Genomic DNA, 23,564 nt, shown 5'->3' with positions numbered 1-23,564 from the left:
CAGCAAAGCAATTTTCTGGCGGCCAAGTTGAGTTGAATTCCTACTTCTTCATATGCCAAAATCTATTTAAGCCTTATTAAAAAATCCTTGCACAATTTCTGGATGGCTGCATCAAATATGTATACCAATAGCTCTACCGTTGCTTATGATATACTTTTCGACTTAAAATAAATATTGTGGTTGTTGTTGTTGTTGTATTAACAGTGAGAATATTGGGGTAGAATGTAAATACATACTTTAGCACAAGTTTGTACAAGGGAAAGGGAGAAGTGAAAAAACTCACAAGGAATTTTTATTTAGAATACGAGGAATGGGAGAAGGGAAAAAACTCGCACGGAATTTTCGTTTAGAATTGGGCTGATTACGAATTTCTAATAAATTAACACAACTAAATTTTTGCAGTCAATCAGATCAAAAATTCGTTTAGAAAAGCCTCAATTCAAAATAACGTTGCCTGTAGGAGGTGACTTTCTTTCTCCATGAAGAAATATCCCCGTAACCGGAATTGTGAATGATGACAAAGTGTGATCTCTTATCTGTCAACTGCCTGACAGGCTGTTGAATATGGCTACTTTTCAGCGTTTTGACAGGGTGTTCAATATGGCGGCTCCTATCTTCAGCGGGTGATAGAAAGAGATACAGAATGAGACAGCGATAGTCAAATACCAATCAGGTGATTCAATCACTTTGAAATTTTGACGTTTATGCAGAAGAGATCACACTTTGTCATCATTCACAATGGTAACCGGTGTTGGCAAAATACTGCCAGTGGTTATTTTCATTTAAAAGAATCGAAAGAGCTAAAGAGCTGAAGGAAATTCGCCAATAACAGGCGTATTTGGTTAGCAATAGTTACATATATGTAACACTCCTATATTGCTACAAAAGGCTAGGTACATTCCCAAACATTAGAGTGCCGACATATTGCTGTTTAAACGTTTTTGTTTTTGTATTCAATAATCGAATGTACCTAAATTTAAATATTTTCTGTTAGCAATATGGAGTATTAGATATATGAATAGTTATGACTATTAGAGATATTTCAATCGTGGTGATGCAATCACCGATAGTGGGATAGCGCTCATCACTAATTAAAAATGGCATTTAAAATTTTGGTCTGTCATAGATTTTTAAACACAATTTTCAGCTAAAATAAACGTGGAACCACTGCGTGGCGACAACACCGCACCCACCTGATTTTTTAGAAAATATGTAGGCAAGAAAATCGGAAAAGTAATACACGAAAAGATTCGTATTAGTACAATAATAAATCGCTTTTTATTAAAATATAAAAAAAAAAAATTCGTGTTAAGGATAACGAAGTTTTACAATTTCATCCTGCTCCTTACAATAGCCAAAACTTGACTGTACGTATAAAAAAATTGTAGTTATTTACTTGAAAAGAACGGTTAAAATACATCAAAAATTATCAAAGGAGTACCTGAAGATGCGTCTTGATTCCAGGAAACACAGTCCGGTGGCGGATAATTGTCATTCAATACTATTTAAAAGTTATCTGTTCTCTATCAGCCGTCAATTTAAAATTGATAGCTATAATTATTATGTAATGAAATGATTGTACATATAAGTTAATATCTTTTTAAAGAAAATTCTCTTCTCTTTAGTTAAAAGCGGCTGTTGCCGCCTTAAAGCAACAACGCGATGCACTCATAAACTCTTATTCATGGTGAATAGTGTTTCCTACGGCATCATGTCACAGAGGTGATATCCGCAAATTGTTACACTCAGCCTTATAAATGGAGGCACAAAACCGATTTAATTCAATTTTTTCTTGTACATGACGCAAGTGGAAGGTTTGGCTGCTACAATGAACGTAATGATTAGTTACGGTTTAGAAAAATACTCGTATAAAATTAACGATATTTAGCTTTAAAGGAAAATTTGTTTTCAAATTTAATAAAATAGAAATCGACAGACTTTTTATAAAATTTGCATTGACGCTGCTGTTGCGTTGTATATTAAGAACATCGTAAAAACAGTTATTTGCATCAAGACAGCTGTGTGTAAAACTTAAATGTTAATCGGCCCTAACCGTTGAAGCCGTTTAGTTTTATAGAACCGAAACCGAATAGGGATATGGCCAACCTCGATATTGGATAAATAAGCAGCACGTTCAATGATAATCAAGTTAAATCAAATTTTGGTTTGTCTTCACAAAATCAGCATAAATAAAAGGTATTTAGTAAGGTTTTCCATAGGAAAGGAGTCACCTAGAAGGCTAAACCATTCTACATGGATTGGCAAAGTGTAAGTCCCTTTTACATTAGACAACACCGAAGTCAAGTATGCCGCAACATAGACCAAGGGGGTGATAAAAGAGGCGAACAGAACAACAGCGTTCGTACCAAGAAGTCTTAAAATTTTTTTGTTGCTATTTCTTGTTGTATGCCGTTTTTTATTTCACGCTTTCTTTTAAGAAAAATTGGCAAATGTGAAGGGGAATAAAAACACAAAAGAGAATTCCAGCAGAATTGTATTCAAGAATTCCTTAACTTAATTCAATAATCAGAAGTCGACGATAAAAAATTATTCTTTTACTATATAGACATTTACGAAAAGCACTGCGAAACTGGGATATAGATCTGTAGTATTTTTGCGCAGAATACCTTTCTAAAAAATTGAGATAAAAATTGTATTCGCTCAAAACGCTTTCACTTTAATTATTTTCTGTGCACAACAAAATCATCAAAATTACAACAACCATATGAAAACGTTTACCTTTTTTTGAAAAAATCACTTGACAGCTTTTGACACCTATCCGGCAATTTTGGATATGTATTAGCAATCGACCCCCGTGGTATATTATTACTTCCATTGAATATTTATTTCTATATTTAATACTTAAATGAAGATGGATAGGACGATATTTTTACTTAAATTATACTTAAATATTAAAACACAAGAATCTATCAATCTCTCCCCCTAAAACCGTTTCCCTACGTCGTCATCCAGACATCGAACATACCAACTTTCAAATTTATAATATACTAGCCTTTACCCGCGGCCCCGTCCGCAAGGAAAATTTTAAATATATGGGCTATTCGCGTTAGCCTGCTTATTATCTGTTTAAAATTTTGTTTTCTGTCTAATGCATTTTATTTTTGTAATTGAGTAAAAAAAAGAACTAAATGAGCTGATAACCTGATAGGATCCCAAATGATCCCGAAATTATCCAGAAAAAGCTGCGAAATGACCCCAACGCTATCGCGGACGGATCCCGAAAACCATCCAGAAATGCCCCGAAAAGTTCCCCGAATAGTCCCAAAAAAACCCGAAATGAGAGCGACACGATTCTAGACATATCCAGAGAACCACACAGAAATGATCCCTGAAGGTGTTCCAAAATGATCCCGAAAAGGTTCCGAAATGAACCTGACGGGCTCCCGGGCGGATCTCAAAAACCATCCAGAAAATATCCAGGAAGGGTCCATAAATTATCCCGACTAACTCCAGAAAAAGTTCCGAAATGGCTCCGAGGGGATCCACGATGGATCGCGAAAACCATACAGAAATGATTCCGGAAGGATTCCAAAACGATCCCGAAATAGTCCGGAATTGACCCAGATGGGATCCCGCACAGATCCAGAAATGATCCCGGAAGGGTGCAGAAACTATCCCGGAAAAGTAACAAAAAATCCCGAAATGGCTCCTACGGCATCCCGGACGGATCCAGATATGATCTCGGAAGGGTCCCCAAATGATCCCAAAATGGTCCCGAAATTACCCTGATGGATCCGGCAAACCATCAAGAAATTATGCCGAAAGGGTCCCAAAATGATCCCGAAATAATACAGAAAAAGTCACGAAACGACCCCTAGAGGATCCCCAAATGATCCCGTATTAGCCCCGAAAAGGTCCCGAAATAACCCCGACAGGATCCCGGACAAATCCCGAAAACCATCCAGAAATGATGCCGGAAGGAATCCCAAATGATTCCGTAAAAGTCCCGCATTGATTCCGACGGGATCCCGAACGGATACCGAAAATCATCCAGAAGTGATGCCGGAAAGGTCCTCAAATGATCACCTAATAGTCCCGAAATGACCCTTAAGGGGTCATTGACGGATCCCATAAAACATCCAGAAATGATCCCGATATAGTCCCGAAATGACCCTGACGGGATCTCGAACGCACCCCTAAATGACCCTGACGGGATCCCGGACAGATCCCGAAATCCATCCAGAAATGATCTTGGGAGGGACCCCAAATGATCCCGAAAAAGTCCCGCAATGATTCTGAGGGGATCCTGATCGGATACCGAAAACCATCCAGAAGCGATGCCGGAAAGGAGTCTCAAATGATCACCTAATACCAAAATGACCCTGACGGCATCCCGGACTGATCCCAAAATCCATCCAGAAATGATCTTGGGAAGGTCCCAAAATTATCCCGAAATAGTCTCTGAAAAGTTCAGAAATTACCCTGACGGGTTCCCGGACGAATCCTGAAAGCCATCTCTAAATGATCCCGAAAAAGTCCCGAAATGGCCCTGACTGGACCCCGAAAGGATCCCGAAAACTATCCAGAAATGATGCCGGAAATGTCCTCAAATGATCACCTAATAGTTCCGAAAAGACCCTGACGGGATCCCGAACGGATCCCGACAACTATCTAGAAATGATGCCGAAAGGGCCCGCAAATGATCCCGTATTAGTCGAGAAAAAGTCCCGAAATGAACCCGACGGGATGCCTGACGAATCCCAAAAACCATCCAGAAATGATGCCGGAAGGGACACCAAATGATCCCGAAAAAGTCCCGCAATAATTCCGACGGGATCCTGAGCGGATACCGAAAACCATCCAGAAGTGATGCCGAAAAGGTCCTCAAATGATCACCTAATAGTCCCAAAATGACCCTGACGGCATCCCGGACAGATCCCGAAATCCATCCAGAAATGATCTTGGGAGGGTCCCAAAATTATCCCGAAATAGTCTGGGAAAAGTCCAGAAATTACCCTGACGGATCCCGGACGAATCCTGAAAACCAATCTTAAATGATGCCGAAAAAGTCCCGAAATGACCCTGATGGGACCCGGAAAGGATCCCGAAAACTAACCAGAAATGATGCCGGAAAGGTCCTCAAATGATCTCGCAATAGTTCCGAAAAGACCCTGACGGGATCCCGAACGGATCCCGACAACTATCCAGAAATGATATCGAAAGGGACCGCAAATGATCCCGTATTAGTCGAGAAAAAGTCCCGAAATGACCCCGACGAGATCCCGCACGGATCCCGAAAACCATCCAGAAATGATGCCGGAAGAGCCCCAAATGATCCAGAAAAAGTCCCCAAATGACCCCGACGATATCCCGAACGGATCCCGAAAACCATCCAGAAATGATGCCGGAAGAGCCCCCAAATGATCCCGAAAAAGTCCCCAAATGACCCCGACGAGATCCCGCACGGATCCCGAAAACCATCCAGAAATGATGCCGGAAGAGCCCCAAATGATCCCGAAAAAGTCCCCAAATGACCCCGACGATATCCCGAACGGATCCCGAAAACCATCCAGAAATGATGCCGGAAGAGCCCCAAATGATCCCGAAAAAGTCCCCAAATGACCCCGACATACTCCAGAAAAGGTTCCGAAATGGCTCCGAGGGAATCAACGACGGATCGCGAAAACCATACAGAAATGATTCCGGAAGGATCCCAAAATGATCCCGAAATAGTCCGGAAATGACCCAGATGGGATCCCGCACAGATCCAGAAATGATCCCGGAAGGGTCCAAAAACTATCCCGGAAAAGTAACAAAAAATCCCGAAATGGCTCCTACGGCATCCCGGACGGATCCAGAAATGATCTCGGAAGGGTCCCCAAATGATCCCAAAATGGTCCCGAAATGACCCAGATGGGATCCCGCACAGATCCAGAAATGATCCAGGAAGGGTCCCCAAATGATCCCGAAATAAAACAGAAAAGTCACGAAACGACCCCTAGAGGATCCCCAAATGAATCCGTATTCGCCCCGAAAAAGTCCCAAAATGACCCTGACGGGATCCCGAAAGGATTCCGAAAACAATACAGAAATGATGCCGGAAAGGTCCTCAAATGATCCCTTAATAGTCCCGAAATGACCGTGACGGGATCCCGACAACTATCCAGAAATGATGCCGAAAGGGTCCGCAAATGATCCCGTATTAGTCGAAAAAAAGTCCCGAAAGGACCACGGCGGGATCCCGGACGAATCCCAAAAACCATCCAGAAATGATGCCGGTAGGTATCCCAAATTATCCCGAAATAGTCCCGAATTGACCCCGTCGGTATCCCGGACGGATCCCGAAAATTATCCAGAAATGATGCCGGAAAGGTTCCCAAATGATCCCCTAATAGTCCCGAAATTACCCTAATGGGATCCCGGACGGATCCCGAAAACCATCCAGAAATGATGCCGAAAGGGTTCCCAAATGATCCCGTATTAGCCGCGAAAAAGTCCCGAAATGACCCCGACGGGATCCCGGACGTATCCCGAAAACCATCCAGAAATGATGCCGAAAGGGTTCCCAAATGATCCCGTATTAGTCGCGAAAAAGTCCCGAAATTACCCCGACGGGATCCCGGACGGATCCCGAAAACCATCCAGAAATGATGCCGGATGAGCCCCAAAATGATCCCGAAAAAGTCCCCAAATGACCCCGACGAGATCCCGGACGGATCCCGAAAACCATCCAGAAATGATGCCGGAAGAGCCCCAAATGATCCAGAAAAAGTCCCCAAATGACCCCGACGATATCCCGAACGGATCCCGAAAACCATCCAGAAATGATGCCGGAAGAGCCCCCAAATGATCCCGAAAAATTCCCCATATGACCCCGACGACATCCCGCACGGATCCCGAAAACCATCCAGAAATGATGCCGGAAGGGTCCCCAAATGATCGCGAAATAGTCCCGAAATGATTCCGGAATAGTCCCGAAAATGTTCCAAAATAACCCCGACGGGATCCCGGACGGATCCCGTAAACTATACAGAAATGATCCCGGAAGGGTCCCAAAATGATCCCGAAATAGTCCCGAAAAAGTCCCGAAATTACCCCGGCGTAATCCCGGGCCGATCCCGAAAACCATCCAGAAATGATCCCGGAAGGGTCTCGATATGACCCTTACGGGATTACAAATAAGGTGAAGCTAATTATAAAACCATGTTAATAAGGCAGCAGGCGTATTGGAGCGAATAAAAAGTTAGATAGAAACATACAGGTAAAGCTAATAAAAGCGTGCTAATAAAAACAATTGATGGAGGGCGGATGGCGGGAGTAGAGGAGAGGACCACTGATCGTTCCTCCAAAATTGTCTAGATCTCGTTCTGTATGTACCAGATACCAAAAACTATTGATTTAGGAGAAAATTTAGATTGAGTAATAACAATTTATGGATTTTACACCAGAGGAGGAGATAAAGGGGGGCGGGCGGAGGGTGTCACTGCTTACTTTGTAAGCCCTCGACTTATTTGACCCCTTGAGTCTGTGATGTTGGTGAAGGCCAGTATACGTAAAGTTATAATGTGTAAAAATTATGAAAAATAATTTCTCGAAGGGGTCGTGGGACCCCCACCCCTCTTTCCATGTTCGAAAAAAATTTCGCTAGTAGACTACTGTCTGTGTCCCAAATTTCATCAAAATCTGTGTAGCCATTCTGGCGTGATTCAGTCGCAAAGACGAAAAAATATAATAATTAAATTATAACTGTTCCTAGGGGGCGGGGACCACGCCCCTTTTGAAAAATATATAGCTAGTAGATCCTTCTAGACTATTGGCTATATGTGTGCAAAATTTCATCCAAATCGGTCCAGCCGTTCTTGCGTTATTGAGTCACAAAGACAAACGTCTGGACAAACATCCAAACATCCAAACATCCAAACATCTTAACATCCAAACTTTCCCATTTATAATATACTAGCCTTTGCCCGCGGCCCCGTCCGCAAGGAGAAAATGAAATATGTGGGCTATTCACGTTAGCCTGCTTATAAAGTTATCTGTTTAAAATTTTTTTTCTGTCTAATGCATTTTATTTTTGTAATTGAGTAAAAAAAAGAACTTTATGAGCTGATAACCTGATAGGATCCCGAAATGATAACGAAATTATCCAGAAAAAGCCACGAAATGACCCCGACGCTATCGCGGACGGATCCCGAAAACCATCCAGAAACGCCCCGGAAGTGTTTCCAAAAGTTCCCGAAGTAGTCCCAAAAAAACCCGAAATGACAACGACACGATTCTAGACTTATCCAGATAACCACACAGAAATGATGCCTGAAGGGTACCAAATTGATCCCGAAATAGTCCCGAAAAAGTTCCGAAATTACCCTGACGGGCTCCCGGACGGATCTCAGAAACCATCCAGAAAATATCCAGGAAGGGTCCCTAAATTATCCCGACTAACTCCAGAAAAAGTTCCGAAATGGCTCCGAGGGGATCCACGACGGATCGCGAAAACCATACAGAAATGATTCCGGAATAATTCCAAAATGATCCCGAAATAGTCCGGAATTGACCCAGATGGGATCCCGCACAGATCCAGAAATGATCCCGGAAGGGTGCAAAAACTATCCCGGAAAAGTAACAAAAAATCCCGAAATGGCTCCTACGGCATCCAGAAATGATCTCGGAAGGGTACCCAAATGATCCCAAAATGGTCCCGAAATGACCCTGATGGATCCGGCAAACCATCAAGAAATTATGCCGAAAGGGTCCCAAAATGATCCCGAAATAATACAGAAAAAGTCACGAAACAACCCCTAGAGGATCCCCAAATGATCCCGTATTAGCCCCGAAAAGGTCCCGAAATAACCCCGACGGGATCCCGGACAAATCCCGAAAAAAACCATCCAGAAATGATGCCGGAAGGAATCCCAAATGATTCCGTAAAAGTCCCGCATTGATTCCGACGGGATCCCGAACGGATACCGAAAATCATCCAGAAGTGACGCCGGAAAGGTCCTCAAATGATCACCTAATAGTCCCTAAATGACCCTTAAGGGGTCATGGACGGATCCCATAAACCATCCAGAAATTATCCCGATATATTCCCGAAGAAGTCCCGAAATGACCCTGACGGGATCTCGAACGCACCCCTAAATGACCCTGACGGGATCCCGGACAGATCCCGAAATCCATCCAGAAATGATCTTGGGAGGGACCCCAAATGATCCCGAAAAAGTCCTGCAATGGTTCCGAGGGGATCCTGATCGGATACCGATAACCATCCAGAAGTGATGCCGGAAAGGTCCTCAAATGATCACCTAATACCAAAATGACCCTGACGGCATCCCGGACTGATCCCAAAATCCATCCAGAAATGATCTTGGGAAGGTCCCAAAATTATCCCGAAATAGTCTCGGAAAAGTTCAGAAATTACCCTGACGGGTTCCCGGACGAATCCTGAAAGCCATCTCTAAATGATCCCGAAAAAGTCCCGAAATGACCCTGACTGGACCCCGAAAGGATCCCGAAAACTATCCAGAAATGATGCCGGAAATGTCCTCAAATGATCACCTAATAGTTCCGAAAAGACCCTGACGGGATTCCGAACGGATCCCGACAACTATCTAGAAATGATGCCGAAAGCGCCCGCAAATGATTAGTATTAGTCGAGAAAAAGTCCCGAAATGAACCCGACGGGATGCCGGACGAATCCCAAAAACCAGCCAGAAATGATGCCGGAAGGGACACCAAATGATCCCGAAAAAGTACCGCAATAATTCCGACGGGATCCTGAGCAGATACCGAAAACCATCCAGAAGTGATGCCGAAAAGGTCCTCAAATGATCACCTAATAGTCCCAAAATGACCCTGACGGCATCCCGGACAGATCCCGAAATCCATCCAGAAATGATCTTGGGAGGGTCCCAAAATTATCCCGAAATAGTCTGGGAAAAGTCCAGAAATTACCCTGACGGATACCGGACGAATCCTGAAAACCAATCTTAAATGATGCCGAAAAAGTCCCGAAATGACCCTGATGGGACCCGGAAAGGATCCCGAAAACTAACCAGAAATGATGCCGGAAAGGTCCTCAAATGATCTCCCAATAGTTCCGAAAAGACCCTGACGGGATCCCGAACGGATCCCGACAACTATCCAGAAATGATACCGAAAGGGCCCGCAAATGATCCCGTATTAGTCGAGAAAAAGTCCCGAAATGACCCCGACGGGATGCCGGACGAATCCCAAAAACCATCCAGAAATGATTTTGGAAGGGACCCCAATGATCCCGAAAAAGTCCCGCAATTATTCCGACGGGAATCTGAACGGATACCGAAAACCATCCAGAAGTGATGCCGGAACGGTCCTCAAATGCTCACCTAATAGTCCCAAAATGACCCTGAGGGCATCCCGGACAAATCCCGAAATCCATCCAGAAATGATCTTGGGAAGGTCCCAAAATGATCCCGAAATAGTCTCGGAAAAGTCCAGAAATTACCCTGACGGGTTCCCGGACGAATCCTGAAATGATTCCGAAAAAGCCCCGAAATGACCCTGACGGGATCCCGAAAGGATTCCAAAAACTATCCAGAAATGATGCCGGAAAGGTCCTCAAATGATCCCCTAATAGTTCCGAAATGACCGTGACGGGATCCCGAACGGATCCCGACAACTATCCAGAAATTATGCCGAAAGGGTCCGCCAATGATCCCGTATTAGTCGAGAAAAAGTCCCGAAATGACCCCGACGGGATCCCGGACGAATCCCAAAAACCATCAAGAAATGATGCCGGTAGGTATCCCAAATGATCCCGAAATAATCCCGAAATGACCTCGTCGGTATCCCGGACGGATACCGAAAATTATCCAGAAATGATGCCGGAAAGGTCCACAAATGATCCCCTAATAGTCCCGAAATTACCCTGATGGGATCCCGGACGGATCCCGAAAACCATCCAGAAGTGATGCCGGAAGAGCCCCCAAATGATCCCGAAAAAGTCCCCAAATGACCCCTACGATATCCCGGACGGATGCCGAAAACCATCCAGAAATGATGCCGGAAGAGCCCCCAAATGATCCCGAAAAAGTCCCCAAATGACCCCGACGAGATCCCGCACGGATCCTGAAAACCATCCAGAAATGATGCCGGAAGAGCCCCAAATGATCCCGAAAAAGTCCCCAAATGACCCCGACATACTCCAGAAAAGGTTCCGAAATGGCTCTGAGGGAATCAACGACGGATCGCGAAAACCATACAGAAATGATTCCGGAAGGATCCCAAAATGATCCCGAAATAGTCCGGAAATGACCCAGATGGGATCCCGCACAGATCCAGAAATGATCCCGGAAGGGTCCAAAAACTATCCCGGAAAAGTAACAAAAAATCCTGAAATGGCTCCTACGGCATCCCGGATGGATCCAGAAATGATCTCGGAAGGGTCCCCAAATGATCCCAAAATGGTCCCGAAATGACCCTGATGGATCCGGCAAACCATCAAGAAATTATGCCGGAAGGGTCCCCAAATGATCCCGAAATAAAACAGAAAAAGTCACGAAACGACCCCTAGAGGATCCCCAAATGATCCCGTATTAGCCCCAAAAAAGTCCCAAAATGACCCTGACGGGATCCCGAAAGGATTCCGAAAACAATACAGAAATGATGCCGGAAAGGTCCTCAAATGATCCCCTAATAGTCCCGAAATGACCGTGACGGGATCACGACAACTATCCAGAAATGATGCCGAAAGGGTCCGCAAATGATCCCGTATTAGTCGAAAAAAAGTCCCGAAAGGACCACGACGGGATCCCGGACGAATCCCAAAAACCATCCAGAAATGATGCCGGTAGGTATCCCAAATGATCCCGAAATAGTCCCGAAATGACCTCGTCGGCATCCCGGACGGATCCCGAAAATTATCCAGAAATGATGCCGGAAATGTTCCCAAATGATCCCCTAATAGTCCCGAAATTACCCTAATGGGATCCCGTATTAGTCGCGAAAAAGTCCCGAAATGACCCCGACGGGATCCCGGACGGATCCCGAAAACCATCCAGAAATGATGCCGAAAGGGTTCCCAAATGATCCCGTATTAGTCGCGAAAAAGTCCCGAAATGACCCCGACGGGATCCCGGACGGATCCCGAAAACCATCCAGAAATGATGCCGGATGAGCCCCAAAATGATCCCGAAAAAGTCCCCAAATGACCCCGACGAGATCCCGGACGGATCCCGAAAACCATCCAGAAATGATGTCGGAAGAGCCCCCAAATGATCCCGAAAAAGTCCCCAAATGACCCCGACGATATCCCGGACGGATCCCGAAAACCATCCAGAAATGATGCCGGAAGAGCCCTCAAATGATCCCGAAAAAGGCCCCATGTGACCCCGACGAGATCCCGCACGGATCCCGAAAACCATCCAGAAATGATGCCGGAAGGGTCCCCAAATGATCGCGAAATAGTCCCGAAATGATTCCGGAATAGTCCCGAAAATGTTCCAAAATAACCCCGACGGGATCCCGGACGGATCCCGTAAACTATACAGAAATGATCCCGGAAGGGTCCCAAAATGATCCCGAAATAGTCCCGAAAAAGTCCCGAAATTACCCCGGCGTAATCCCGGACCGATCCCGAAAACCATCCAGAAATGATCCCGGAAGGGTCTCGATATGACCCTTACGTGATTACAAATAAGGTGAAGCTAATTATAAAACCATGTTAATAAGGCAGCAGGCGCATTGGAGCGAATAAAAAGTTAGATAGAAACATACAGGTAAAGCTAATAAAAGCGTGCTAATAAAAACAATTGATGGAGGGCGGATGGCGGGAGTAGAGGAGAGGACCACTGATCGTTCCTCCAAAATTGTCTAGATCTCGTTCTGTATGTACCAGATACCCAAAACTATTGATTTAGGAGAAAATTTAGATTGAGTTATAACAATTTATGGATTTTACACCAGAGGGGGATAAAGGGGGGCGGGCGGAGGGTGTCACTGCTTACTTTGTAAGCCCTCGACTTATTTGACCCCTTGAGTCTGTGATATTGGTGAAGGCCAGTATACGTAAAGTTATAATGTGTAAAAATTATGAAATTTCTCGAAGGGTCGTGGGACCCCCACCCCTCTTTCCATGTTCGAAAAAAATTTCGCTAGTAGACTACTGTCTGTGTCCCAAATTTCATCAAAATCCGTGTAGCCATTCTGGCGTGATTCAGACGCAAAGACGTAAAAATATAATAATTAAATTATAACTGTTCCTAGGGGGCGGGGACCACGCCCCTTTTGAAAAATATATAGCTAGTAGATCCTTCTAGACTATTGGCTATATGTGTGCAAAATTTCATCCATATCGGTCCAGCCGTTCTTGCGTTATTGAGTCACAAAGACAAACGTCTGGACAAACATCCAAACATCCAAACATCCAAACATCCAAACATCTTAACATCCAAACATCCAAATATCCAAACATCTTAACATCCAAACTTTCCCATTTATAATATATATTAGATATTAGATTAGATTAGATGTATGCACGGTTCATGGTTTATATAGATGTTAGTCTAAAAGATTGTGTCTTCTGGTTACTTACAGGAAAATTTCGGTGCGGGTCCATTTCAGTACTCCCCAAATTATGTCAAGTCTGTTTGGGATATCTTTCAGGATGAAATCGGAACTATTTGGGCCAGTTCGAAAGCGTGTACGGAATATTTTCGGGACTATTTTAGAAAACCTCAGGATTATATCGGGATTGTGCGCGGAATCGTTTTACAACCGTTAATAGATTAGATATTATGAGACTATTAAATGACAGTTTCGGAATTATTGGAGGCACATTTTGAAGACTATTTCAAATTTTACGGAACTATTTCGGGACCGTTTAGAGACTGTGTTCGAGACCTTCTTAATGCTGTTTTGGATCCGTTTCTCTATTCTTTTCGTAATAATATCGTGGATACTTTTTGGGGACTAACTTCATATACATATGTAGTATCAAGATTGTTTTCGATCATTAAAAAAAAGTACTTCAGGGGAGTATTTGCTCCTCCTTTTTTATTTTCTGGACGGTCTCGTTACTTTTTTCAAAATCATATCTTGGCATAACGTGCGGACTGGGAAGCGGTTTTAGGCTAGTTTTACGAATATGTAAAAGATGAGCAGACGTTTAAATCTACAATAAATTAATGCCTTACTAACACTTGAGTACGTCAACCCATTTAAGTTGGAGCAGTGTTTTTGTTTTTCAGAATTTCTTGCACTGCTCCCAAATCTGGGTTTTCGCTGCGTTATTTAACTTCGGGCGTAGGTTCATAGGTATGTATGGATGTACATATGTATGTATTTTCATTTCATATCAGCTTGACATATGTATGTACATTTAATTCTCCACTATATTTTGATTATAATCAGTTGAGCAGAGCTCGCAGAGTATATTAACTTTGATTGGATAACGGTTGGTTGTACAGGTATAAAAGAATCGAGATAGATATAGACTTCCATATATCAAAATCAGCAGTATCGAAAAAAAATTTGATTGAGCCATGTCCGTCCGTCCGTCTGTCCGTTAACACGATAACTTGAGTAAATTTTGAGGTATCTTGATGAAATTTGGTATGCAGATTCCTGGGAACTCACCTCAGATCGCTATTTAAAATGAACGATATCGGACTATAACCACGCCCACTTTTTCGATATCGAAAATTTCGAAAAACCGAAAAAATTCGATAATTCATTGCCAAAGGCGGTTAAAGCGATGAAGCTTGGCAGATGGGTTGACGTTATGACGCAGAATATAAAATTAGTAAGATTTTGGACAATGGGCGTGGCACCGCCCACTTTTACAAGAAGGTAATTTAAAAGTTTTGCAAGCTGTAATTTGGCAGTCGTTGAAGATATGATGAAATTTGGCAGGAACGTTACTACTATTACTATATATGTGCTAAATAAAAATTAGCAAAATTGGATGAAGAACACGCCCACTTTCTAAAAAAAAATTTTATTAAATTCAAATTTTAACAAAAAATTTAATATCTTTACTGTATATAAGTAAATTAAGTCAAAAATCAACTCCAGTAATGATATGATGCAACAAAATACAAAAATAAAGGAAATTTCAAAATGGGCGCGGCTACGCCCATTTTCGTTTAGTTTGTCTAGAATACTTTTAATGCCATAAGTCGAACAAAAATTTAGCAATCCTCAAATTTGGTAGGTGCATAGATTCTATGACGTTAACTGTTCCCTGTGAAAATGGGCGAAATCGGTGGAAGCCACGCCCAGTTTTTATACACAGTCCACCGTCTGTCCTTCCGCTCGGCCGTTAACACAATAACTTGAGCAAAAACCGATATATCCTTACTAAACTTATCCCACGTACTTATCTAAAGTCACTTTATCTTGGTATAAAAAATGGCCGAAATCCGACCATAACCACGCCCACTTTATCGATATCGAAAATTAAGAAAAATGAAAAAAATGCCATAATTCTATACCAAATACGAAAATGGGATGAAACATGGTAACTGGATTGGTTTATTGACGCAAAATATAACTTTGGAAAAAACTTTGTAAAATGGGTGTGACACTTACCATATTAAGAAGAAGAAAATGAAAAAGTTCTACAAGGCGAAATCAACAGCCCTTGGAATCTTGGCAGGAATACTGTTAGTGGTATTGCATATATAAATAAATTAGCAGTACCCGACAGATTATTTTCTGGATCACCTGGTCCACATTGTGGTCGATATCGCGAGAACGCCTTCACATATACATCTAAGTGCCACTCGCTTTTAAAACCCTCATTAATACCTTTAATTTGATATCCATATCGTACAAACATATTCTAGAGTCACCCCTGGCCCACCCTAATAGCGATATCTCGAAAAGGCGTTCACCTATAGACCTAATGCCCACTCCCTCTTAAAATGCTCAGTAACACCTTTCGTTTGATACCCATATCGTACAAACATTCTAGAGTCACCCCTGGCCCACCCTAATGGCGATATCTCGAAAAGGCGTCCACCTATAGACCTAATGCCCACTCCCTCTTAAAATGCTCAGTAACACCTTTCGTTTGATACCCATATCGTACAAACACTCTAGAGTCACCCCTGGCCCACCCTAATGGCGATATCTCGAAAAGGCGTCCACCTATAGACCTAATGCCCACTCCCTCTTAAAATGCTCAGTAACACCTTTCGTTTGATACCCATATCGTACAAACATTCTAGAGTCACCCTTGGTCCACCTTTATGGCGATATCTCGAAAAGGCGTCCACCTATAGAACTAAGGATTACTCCTTTTTAAAATACTCATTACCACCTTTCATTTGATACCCATATCGTACAAGCACATTCTAGAGTCACCCCTGGTCCACCTTAATGGCGATATCTCGAAAAGGCGTCCACCGATAGACCTAAGGCCCACTCCCTCTTAAAATGCTCATTAACACCTTTCATTTGATACCCATATCGTACAAACAAATTCTAGAGTCACCCCTGGTCCACCTTTATGGCGATTTCTCGAAAAGGCGTTCACCTATAGAACTAAAGCCCACTCCCTCTTAAAATGCTCAGTAACACCTTTCGTTTGATACCCATATCGTACAAACATTCTAGAGTCACCCCTGGCCCACCCTAATGGCGATATCTCGAAAAGGCGTCCACCTATAGACCTAATGCCCACTCCCTCTTAAAATGCTCAGTTACACCTTTCGTTTGATACCCATATCGTACAAACATTCTAGAGTCACCCTTGGTCCACCTTTATGGCGATATCTCGAAAAGGCGTCCACCTATAGAACTAAGGATTACTCCTTTTTAAAATACTCATTACCACCTTTCATTTGATACCCATATCGTACAAACACATTCTAGAGTCACCCCTGGTCCACCTTAATGGCGATATCTCGAAAAGGCGTCCACCGATAGACCTAAGGCCCACTCCCTCTTAAAATGCTCATTAACACCTTTCATTTGATACCCATATCGTACAAACAAATTCTAGAGTCACCCCTGGTCCACCCTAATGGCGATATCTCGAAAAGGCGTCCACCTATAGCCCTCATGCCCATCCCTCTTAAAATACTCAGTAACACCTTTCGTTTGATACCCATATCGTACAAACATTCTAGAGTCACCCCTGGCCCACCCTAATGGCGATATCTCGAAAAGACGTCCACCGATAGACCTAAGGCCCACTCCCTCTTAAAATGCTCAGTAACATCTTTCATTTGATACCCATATCGTACAAACAAATTCTAGAGTCAGCCCTGGTCCACCTTTATGGCGATATCCCTAAATGGCGTCCATCCATAGAACTATGGCCTACTCTCTCTTAAAATACTCTTTAATACCTTCCATTTGATACACATGTCATACAACAACATTCCAGGGTTACCCTAGGTTGATTTTCCTACATGGTGATTTTCCTTATTTTGTCTCCATAGCTCTCAACTGAGTATGTAATGTTCGGTTACACCCGAAATTAGCCTTCCTTACTTGTTTATGCTAATTTGTATGCTGATCGTACAGACAAAATGACTGAATATTAATTTTTTTTATTTTTTCATGGGAGCACTAAATGTGTTTTTTCACGAATTTTCTTATTAAAATTTGTTCGTAATTTGTGTAAGTTGTGCTCATGACGAATTAATTGTATCATAACAAAAGTGTTATTTTTTAAACAAAAATAAATATGTACGTATGTAGCCCGAACGAAATGATTACAAGTGATCAATATTTTTCGTAAGTAATGTTTGTACATTTATCAAAATAGTTGCAAAGGTGTTCAGTAAGCTTTTCTGAAAGGAAGGAAGTAAAGAAGAGGAAAGGAAAAGAAACGAAAGGAAAGAAAGAAAGGAAACTTAGAAAGAGATCGAGTTAGATGAAGATATACAGATAAAGATGGATGGGACGGAGGAGTAAGGAGATGGAGGTAGTGAGAAAAGAAGGGTGGGAAAAGCGGAGGGGAGAAAGACCCTAGAAAGAGAGGAAGACAGAGAGAGGAGTGAATAAAAGGATAGAGAAATGGGGATAGAGGGGGAAGGAGAGTAAGAATGAAAACATCTTAAAAGTTATGCAGATACGAGTAGATCAAATTTAGGGTAGAACCAAGTCTGCCGGGTCTGTTAATCCATAATATAAAAATGAACGGTTGGACCGATTTAGCCAATTCTTTTTTTAGGATATTCCTTTAAGTACGAGGATGATTCTCACGGAGAGAAAAATTCTTTCGAAGAAGTGGACCAGAGACCGATCCATTCGAATGACTTTTATTCACGGTTCGATTTGCCTGAAATTTAGTGTATAGGTAGCCCTTTGCCTAGATTCGTATTCACTACACTTCCGGCCAGGGATCGATATATTGGAACAAGTTCGGTTCATAGTTCCATTTACTTGAAATTTGGTATATAGGTAGCCCTTTGCCTAGATTAGTATTTACAAAACTTTTTTCTTCAGGAAATGGACCAGGGACTGACTGGGAGTGGGATTGTGATTGGAACTGGAACTGTAACTAGGACTGGAACTGGGATTGGGACTGGGACTAGAACTAAAGAGATATGCACAGCGGTGGGCACCACTACATTTACACGGTTACCAAATTGAGAATGTGTTAGTATACACGAACTCGTAGCATGCACGAAAGCAAAATCAATTATTTATTTAGTTTGATTTCAATGCTTGAACGGTGAGGACGTGTCACACGCACTTTTTGGTACTCTGTTTTAAGCGCGCGTGCGACTTCACCTTAATGTACGACCTTCGAAATCAAACTAAAAGAGCTGTCGTTGATTTTGACGAAGTAGCCATTGTGCTCTCGCTTATCGTATACATATACGGTCGCTTAGCAGGTGCTAAGCTCACACCCACCCCGGGATATGCAGATAGACCAATGTTAGGGAAGAACAACGACTGCGGGATCTGCTAGTTATTAGTAAATATGTATTTGAGTCTACTTATAGATTATATCTTCAGCCTACGACTATATTGGTTAATAATTTTTGAATATATAAAATTTTATTGTTTTGATAATAGGAGAGGGGTGTGGGGGGGGGGGGGGGGGGGGGGGCAAAAATATATTTGCACCGGTCTCAAGAAAACTTCACTATGCCACTGGTCCGATATGACCCTATTTCCATATACCATATGACTCATATTATATACATTTTTCCTGAAAAAGATTTGAACTGGTCTTAATAGTTTTTTGTATTTTTTGTTGTTATACAGCTCATTCGGAAAAGTCTTACTAAAAGTTTTAAAACATTTATGAACGGTTCTCCAATGTTTTGGGAAACATTTCTAAGAATGGTTGCTTTCCTTATGCAATTCAGAAGAGATTAAAAGACCGCAAGCTGAGCAATCATGGATTCAGTTTGATTTAAGTACGCTATCTGCTGAGAAGTAAAAGTGTTATTGTGAAAGTAGTCTAATAAAGACTACTTTTGATTTAAGTTTGTTTTAAGTTTGATTTAAGTACGCTATCTGTTGATAAGTAGAAGGTTATTGTGAAAGTAGTCTAATAAATACCATTTTGCATTATTGAATATTGGAGTTATTTATTCAACAGTTTAGTGGTTCGAACGTTAGCAGAACGTTGCAAATAAGCGGAATTTCCCAAAATTCGGTGCAATACATTAATTTTCGAACAAAAAATCCTTTTGAATTTATATTATCGTTTAAAAAAAGCCTAAGAAAACTATTTATAAAAACTTTTTCTTACTTCCCTGATTAATTAAATTGAACTATTATATAATTTATTTAACAATTGTTGTTATATCGGCCTACTGATTTGTAAGATCGCGGGTTCGAATCGAGCTCAAGGCCTAACAATAATTATTTTATCATTATTATTGTTATGATAAATTTTTTCTTAATTGAAAAAATGATTAAATTAGAATAGAAGAAAGAAAAAATTTCGACAACTGCCAAAGCTCGTTGTATGGATCCATTTCGGGAACTGCTAAATTCCTTCATCGGCAACGTTTAGGCGCCGCTGCTATAACCATTCAGCCGTCACAGCGGTTTTTTGTTTGTCTTCATTAATCCTACTTCCATTCTGGTTCTTGCCAATTGATATTCACAACACTGCGACATCTGTTGCAGAATGAATGTGAAAATTGGACTTGTTTGATGGCAGTGCTACCAATAGTGTCATATTTTATTGGCACTTTTTCCCCGTGCTCTGGGATGTATTAACAATTTTTGTTGTTATATCGGCCTACTGATTTGTAACATCGCGGGTTCAAATCGAGCTCAATTTCAATTAAGAAAAAATTTATCATAACAATAATAATGATAAAATAATTATTGTTAGGCCTTGAGCTCGATTCAAACCCGCTATAATTTATTTATTTAAGGTCATAAAACCTCTCATTATTGCCTAAATATTGCATATAAAAGTATTAACATGCTATTTTGTATGAAATTGCATTTTCTAAGCATTTGTACAAAAGTAAACAAAATTTCATAAAAGCTCAAATGCCAAAAATAACTTAATGTCTGTCATTTTTACTTCTTCTCTTCTTAATTTTCGTCAGGCAAAACAAAAAATATGCGACAACAAATTACGAAAAATAGGAAGAGACGAAATGGTCGAGCCCAAGAAATAGGTACCCTGGCAAATTGTAGTTCTGCCCGACAAGCCCAGCTGGTGTCTCTTATATCTATGCTCTTTGGCTAAAGTGCGATGTTCTCACAGTTATCGATTATTCGCAGGACATGAAAGGGCGAAAGTTGTGCGAAAATATTGGTAGGCTTTGAATTATTATAAGAAGCATTTGAAATATATTCATATCAAGTATATAAGCATACAACCCATTACAAATTTTGATATAAAAAAGCTATGAAAATCGAATTGATTTTAAATAATTGCATCTAATTGCGCTTTATTTAAAAATTAACATTAGAAACCAAATTGAAATTGACGCTGCAATTCGATCAGAATTTTAACCCTTTTCTCGATATCGAGAACAAAGTCCCGTTTTCCGTTTCGTAAATTGTCTTCTAACCTTTTACCTTGCGGAAATACCATTTTTTTCTAATCGTTCTCTAATATAAATGTTTGTTGGGATATAGCATATTAAAATATTACACATCTAAAATCTTATATTCAGGATTCCCCCATACCGTGAACAAAGATGTTAATACAGGAAACATTTCATTTGTGAAAAATGCTGCAAGTTAAAGATTATTTTTCGAAACATTTCGTTATACTTATAAGGTGTTTTGACATGAATTGTTCCACATATGTTATATCTCAGTCGGTCCAATAGATGTTTCTTTTTTTTTAGATGCAGTTGTAGACCTCTCTGGATTAAAATTGAAACCTAGTTCTGCGCACTCATTTTAGCGAAGACCGGTATAATCTAAATTTGAAAACTAACCGTGTACAAGCGTACCCGGCAGAGGTCGTCCTACCCGCGTATTTTAAAACTGGATTTCCCTACCTTCCATCACTGTCTATATCATCGAACAGTCTACAACTTTACTACTTTTTATCCATTTCTCCTTCTTATTCCTTTCATTTCCTTTTACCCCTCATTTTCACTCCTTTATCATTGTAATTACCCCCCCCCCCCTAATTTCCACTCCCACTCTCATTCCATGCTTACTCCTTCTTCCACCCCCTCTATCTCTCCTTCCGAAGCTATCTCATATATGGAATCTATACAGCAAATACTGGATACCCCTTCAAATAATAACGGATATATCGCGAATCTACGTTTTGGTTCCACTCCCACTTTCTCTCGTACTCCCACTCACATGCGTTCTACCACTCCCACCTAAATTAATATACGAAATATAAAGAAAGCAAGCAAACAACAATTATTGTGTCAAAAAAAATAACGATCACAACTAAAAACTTACAAATGTCGAATAAATCAAAAAGGTAATGTATGATCCATGGGTCAACTATATGGTTGGCCCAACTCACCAGCTAATTTTTTTGTATTTCTCTGGAGTAGGAGTTGTCAAAAGGAGATGGCAAACTCAAATTAAAAGCAACACGTCCACAATATTTTCTTAAAACTTACAAAATCTGCCAAGTTTTATGTTTTCATTCCATTCCATTCGCCACCGCCAGCACGCAGATTTTGACAATCTGAACAAAGGTATTGTTGCTGCTGTAGACAGGAGCCAACCATATAGTTAAGCCATGAAATGATCAACAAACTTGATTTAATGTTTAAAAGAAATTTCTTTGAAAAAACTGTATTAGCATTGTTCAAGTAAGGGTGAGGTCGATGATTGGCCTGGTGGCCAACTATCAACAAAAATGTTTATCAGCACAATTCCATCGTGTAGTATTCGACTTTACGATACACACTGCCAAACACAAAGTAATAAAAGACTTGGGGAAACTCGAATTGTTTTTGTGTATTTTGTTTGTCACGATATTACACAGAAGTCTTAGTGTGCATTGAAATACTCAAGACAAGCAACTTAGCGGGCATGCACGAATGCGCGCACTACTCGTGTACACTACGAAGGAGTTTTGTGTTTCGCTCCGCAGGCAGTCAGGGCAAGAATCTTAGTTGGCGAAGGCTTGTTTGCTGAGCAATATGTATGAAACTTGGTACATAGGTAATGGTTAGGTTAGGTTGAACTGGTCGGTCCATCAGGTTCTCACATAGACTGAGTGAGTCCGTAGTGTTAGCAGAAGTTTATTTTAATGACCAAACGGAAAAACCCTACCAAAATCCAGGACCAATGTTATAAATAACTCCGCCCTCTTTCTACGACTTAAGCCACTTGCCGCTTCTATATCCGACAGCTGTATCACTCGTAATAGCTGGAGTCTTAGCCTGGCAAGTGCAGGGCACGAGCACAGAACGAGCTCGATCGTTTCCTTCTCCAAACCGTACTTCCTACATCTGTATCAATGACCAAACCTAATTTAAACTCATGTGACGCCAGAAGGCAGTGTCCAGTCAGAATACCCGTCATGAGTCCACTGCCCTCTCTTTATAAAGATAGAAGCAAACTTTGTTAGTCACTTTACAGCTCCGGGCTTGAACCCACGCCTTTCCCGCTTGGTCGATAATGTGCACCTCTTGCCTTCTCTTAATCTCGCCCAATATAATTGGGACGTCTATGGAGCAAGCTTCAGGGGATGCGCCCTTTTTAGCTAGTTCATCTGCTTTTTCATTCGCATCTATTCCCATATACCCTGGGACCTAATATACATATTTACTTCTCCCTGTTTCCAGAGACTGCTTACACTCTAACACACTTTTAGATGCTGTGCCGTGCGAGATTTTTGCCTTAATTGCTGCTTGGCTGTCAGTATAAAAGTTAACACGGTTGCAGTTTAAGCTATTCTCTTACAGTATTTCTACTGGTTTGGTTACGGCTAATATTTCCGCTTGGAAAACACTACAGTAATCTGGGAACTTGTAGGATCTGTTTATTTCCGGATCAACACTGTATACCGCAGACTCTACTCCTTCCACTACCTTTGAACCACCTGTGTACACATGTATCGCCTCGTCCGCCATTAGAGCACCCTTCCGCCAAACACCCACCTCTATTGTGGTCTTAAGATCTCCCTTGAAGCGCAGATAGGGAATCAGGTAGTCCGTTCGTCCTGTAATTGATGGTGCTATATTACTATGGCCGTATGA

At 41.5% G+C, this 23,564-nt stretch overlaps 2 protein-coding genes across 10 annotated transcripts in view; both read left to right on the top strand.

The window, feature by feature from the left end:
- The window catches only part of LOC137237337 (uncharacterized), an 84,537-nt gene extending 64,959 nt beyond the window's left edge, over nt 1–19,578 (top strand). The window contains exon 4 of the mRNA XM_067760862.1: nt 19,168–19,578. Coding sequence (XP_067616963.1) covers nt 19,168–19,210 — 43 coding nt within the window. The 3' untranslated portion in view covers nt 19,211–19,578. The remainder of the gene's footprint in view (nt 1–19,167) is intronic.
- The window catches only part of LOC137237334 (glutamyl aminopeptidase), a 152,890-nt gene that overhangs the window by 37,392 nt on the left and 91,934 nt on the right, over nt 1–23,564 (top strand). The window lies entirely within an intron of this gene.

Source organism: Eurosta solidaginis, chromosome 1 (assembly GCF_040869045.1).
Source record: "Eurosta solidaginis isolate ZX-2024a chromosome 1, ASM4086904v1, whole genome shotgun sequence".
Taxonomy (NCBI): domain Eukaryota; kingdom Metazoa; phylum Arthropoda; class Insecta; order Diptera; family Tephritidae; genus Eurosta; species Eurosta solidaginis.
Note: the sequence above shows the minus strand (reverse complement) of the source record. Positions and strands in the feature narration are given on the sequence as shown.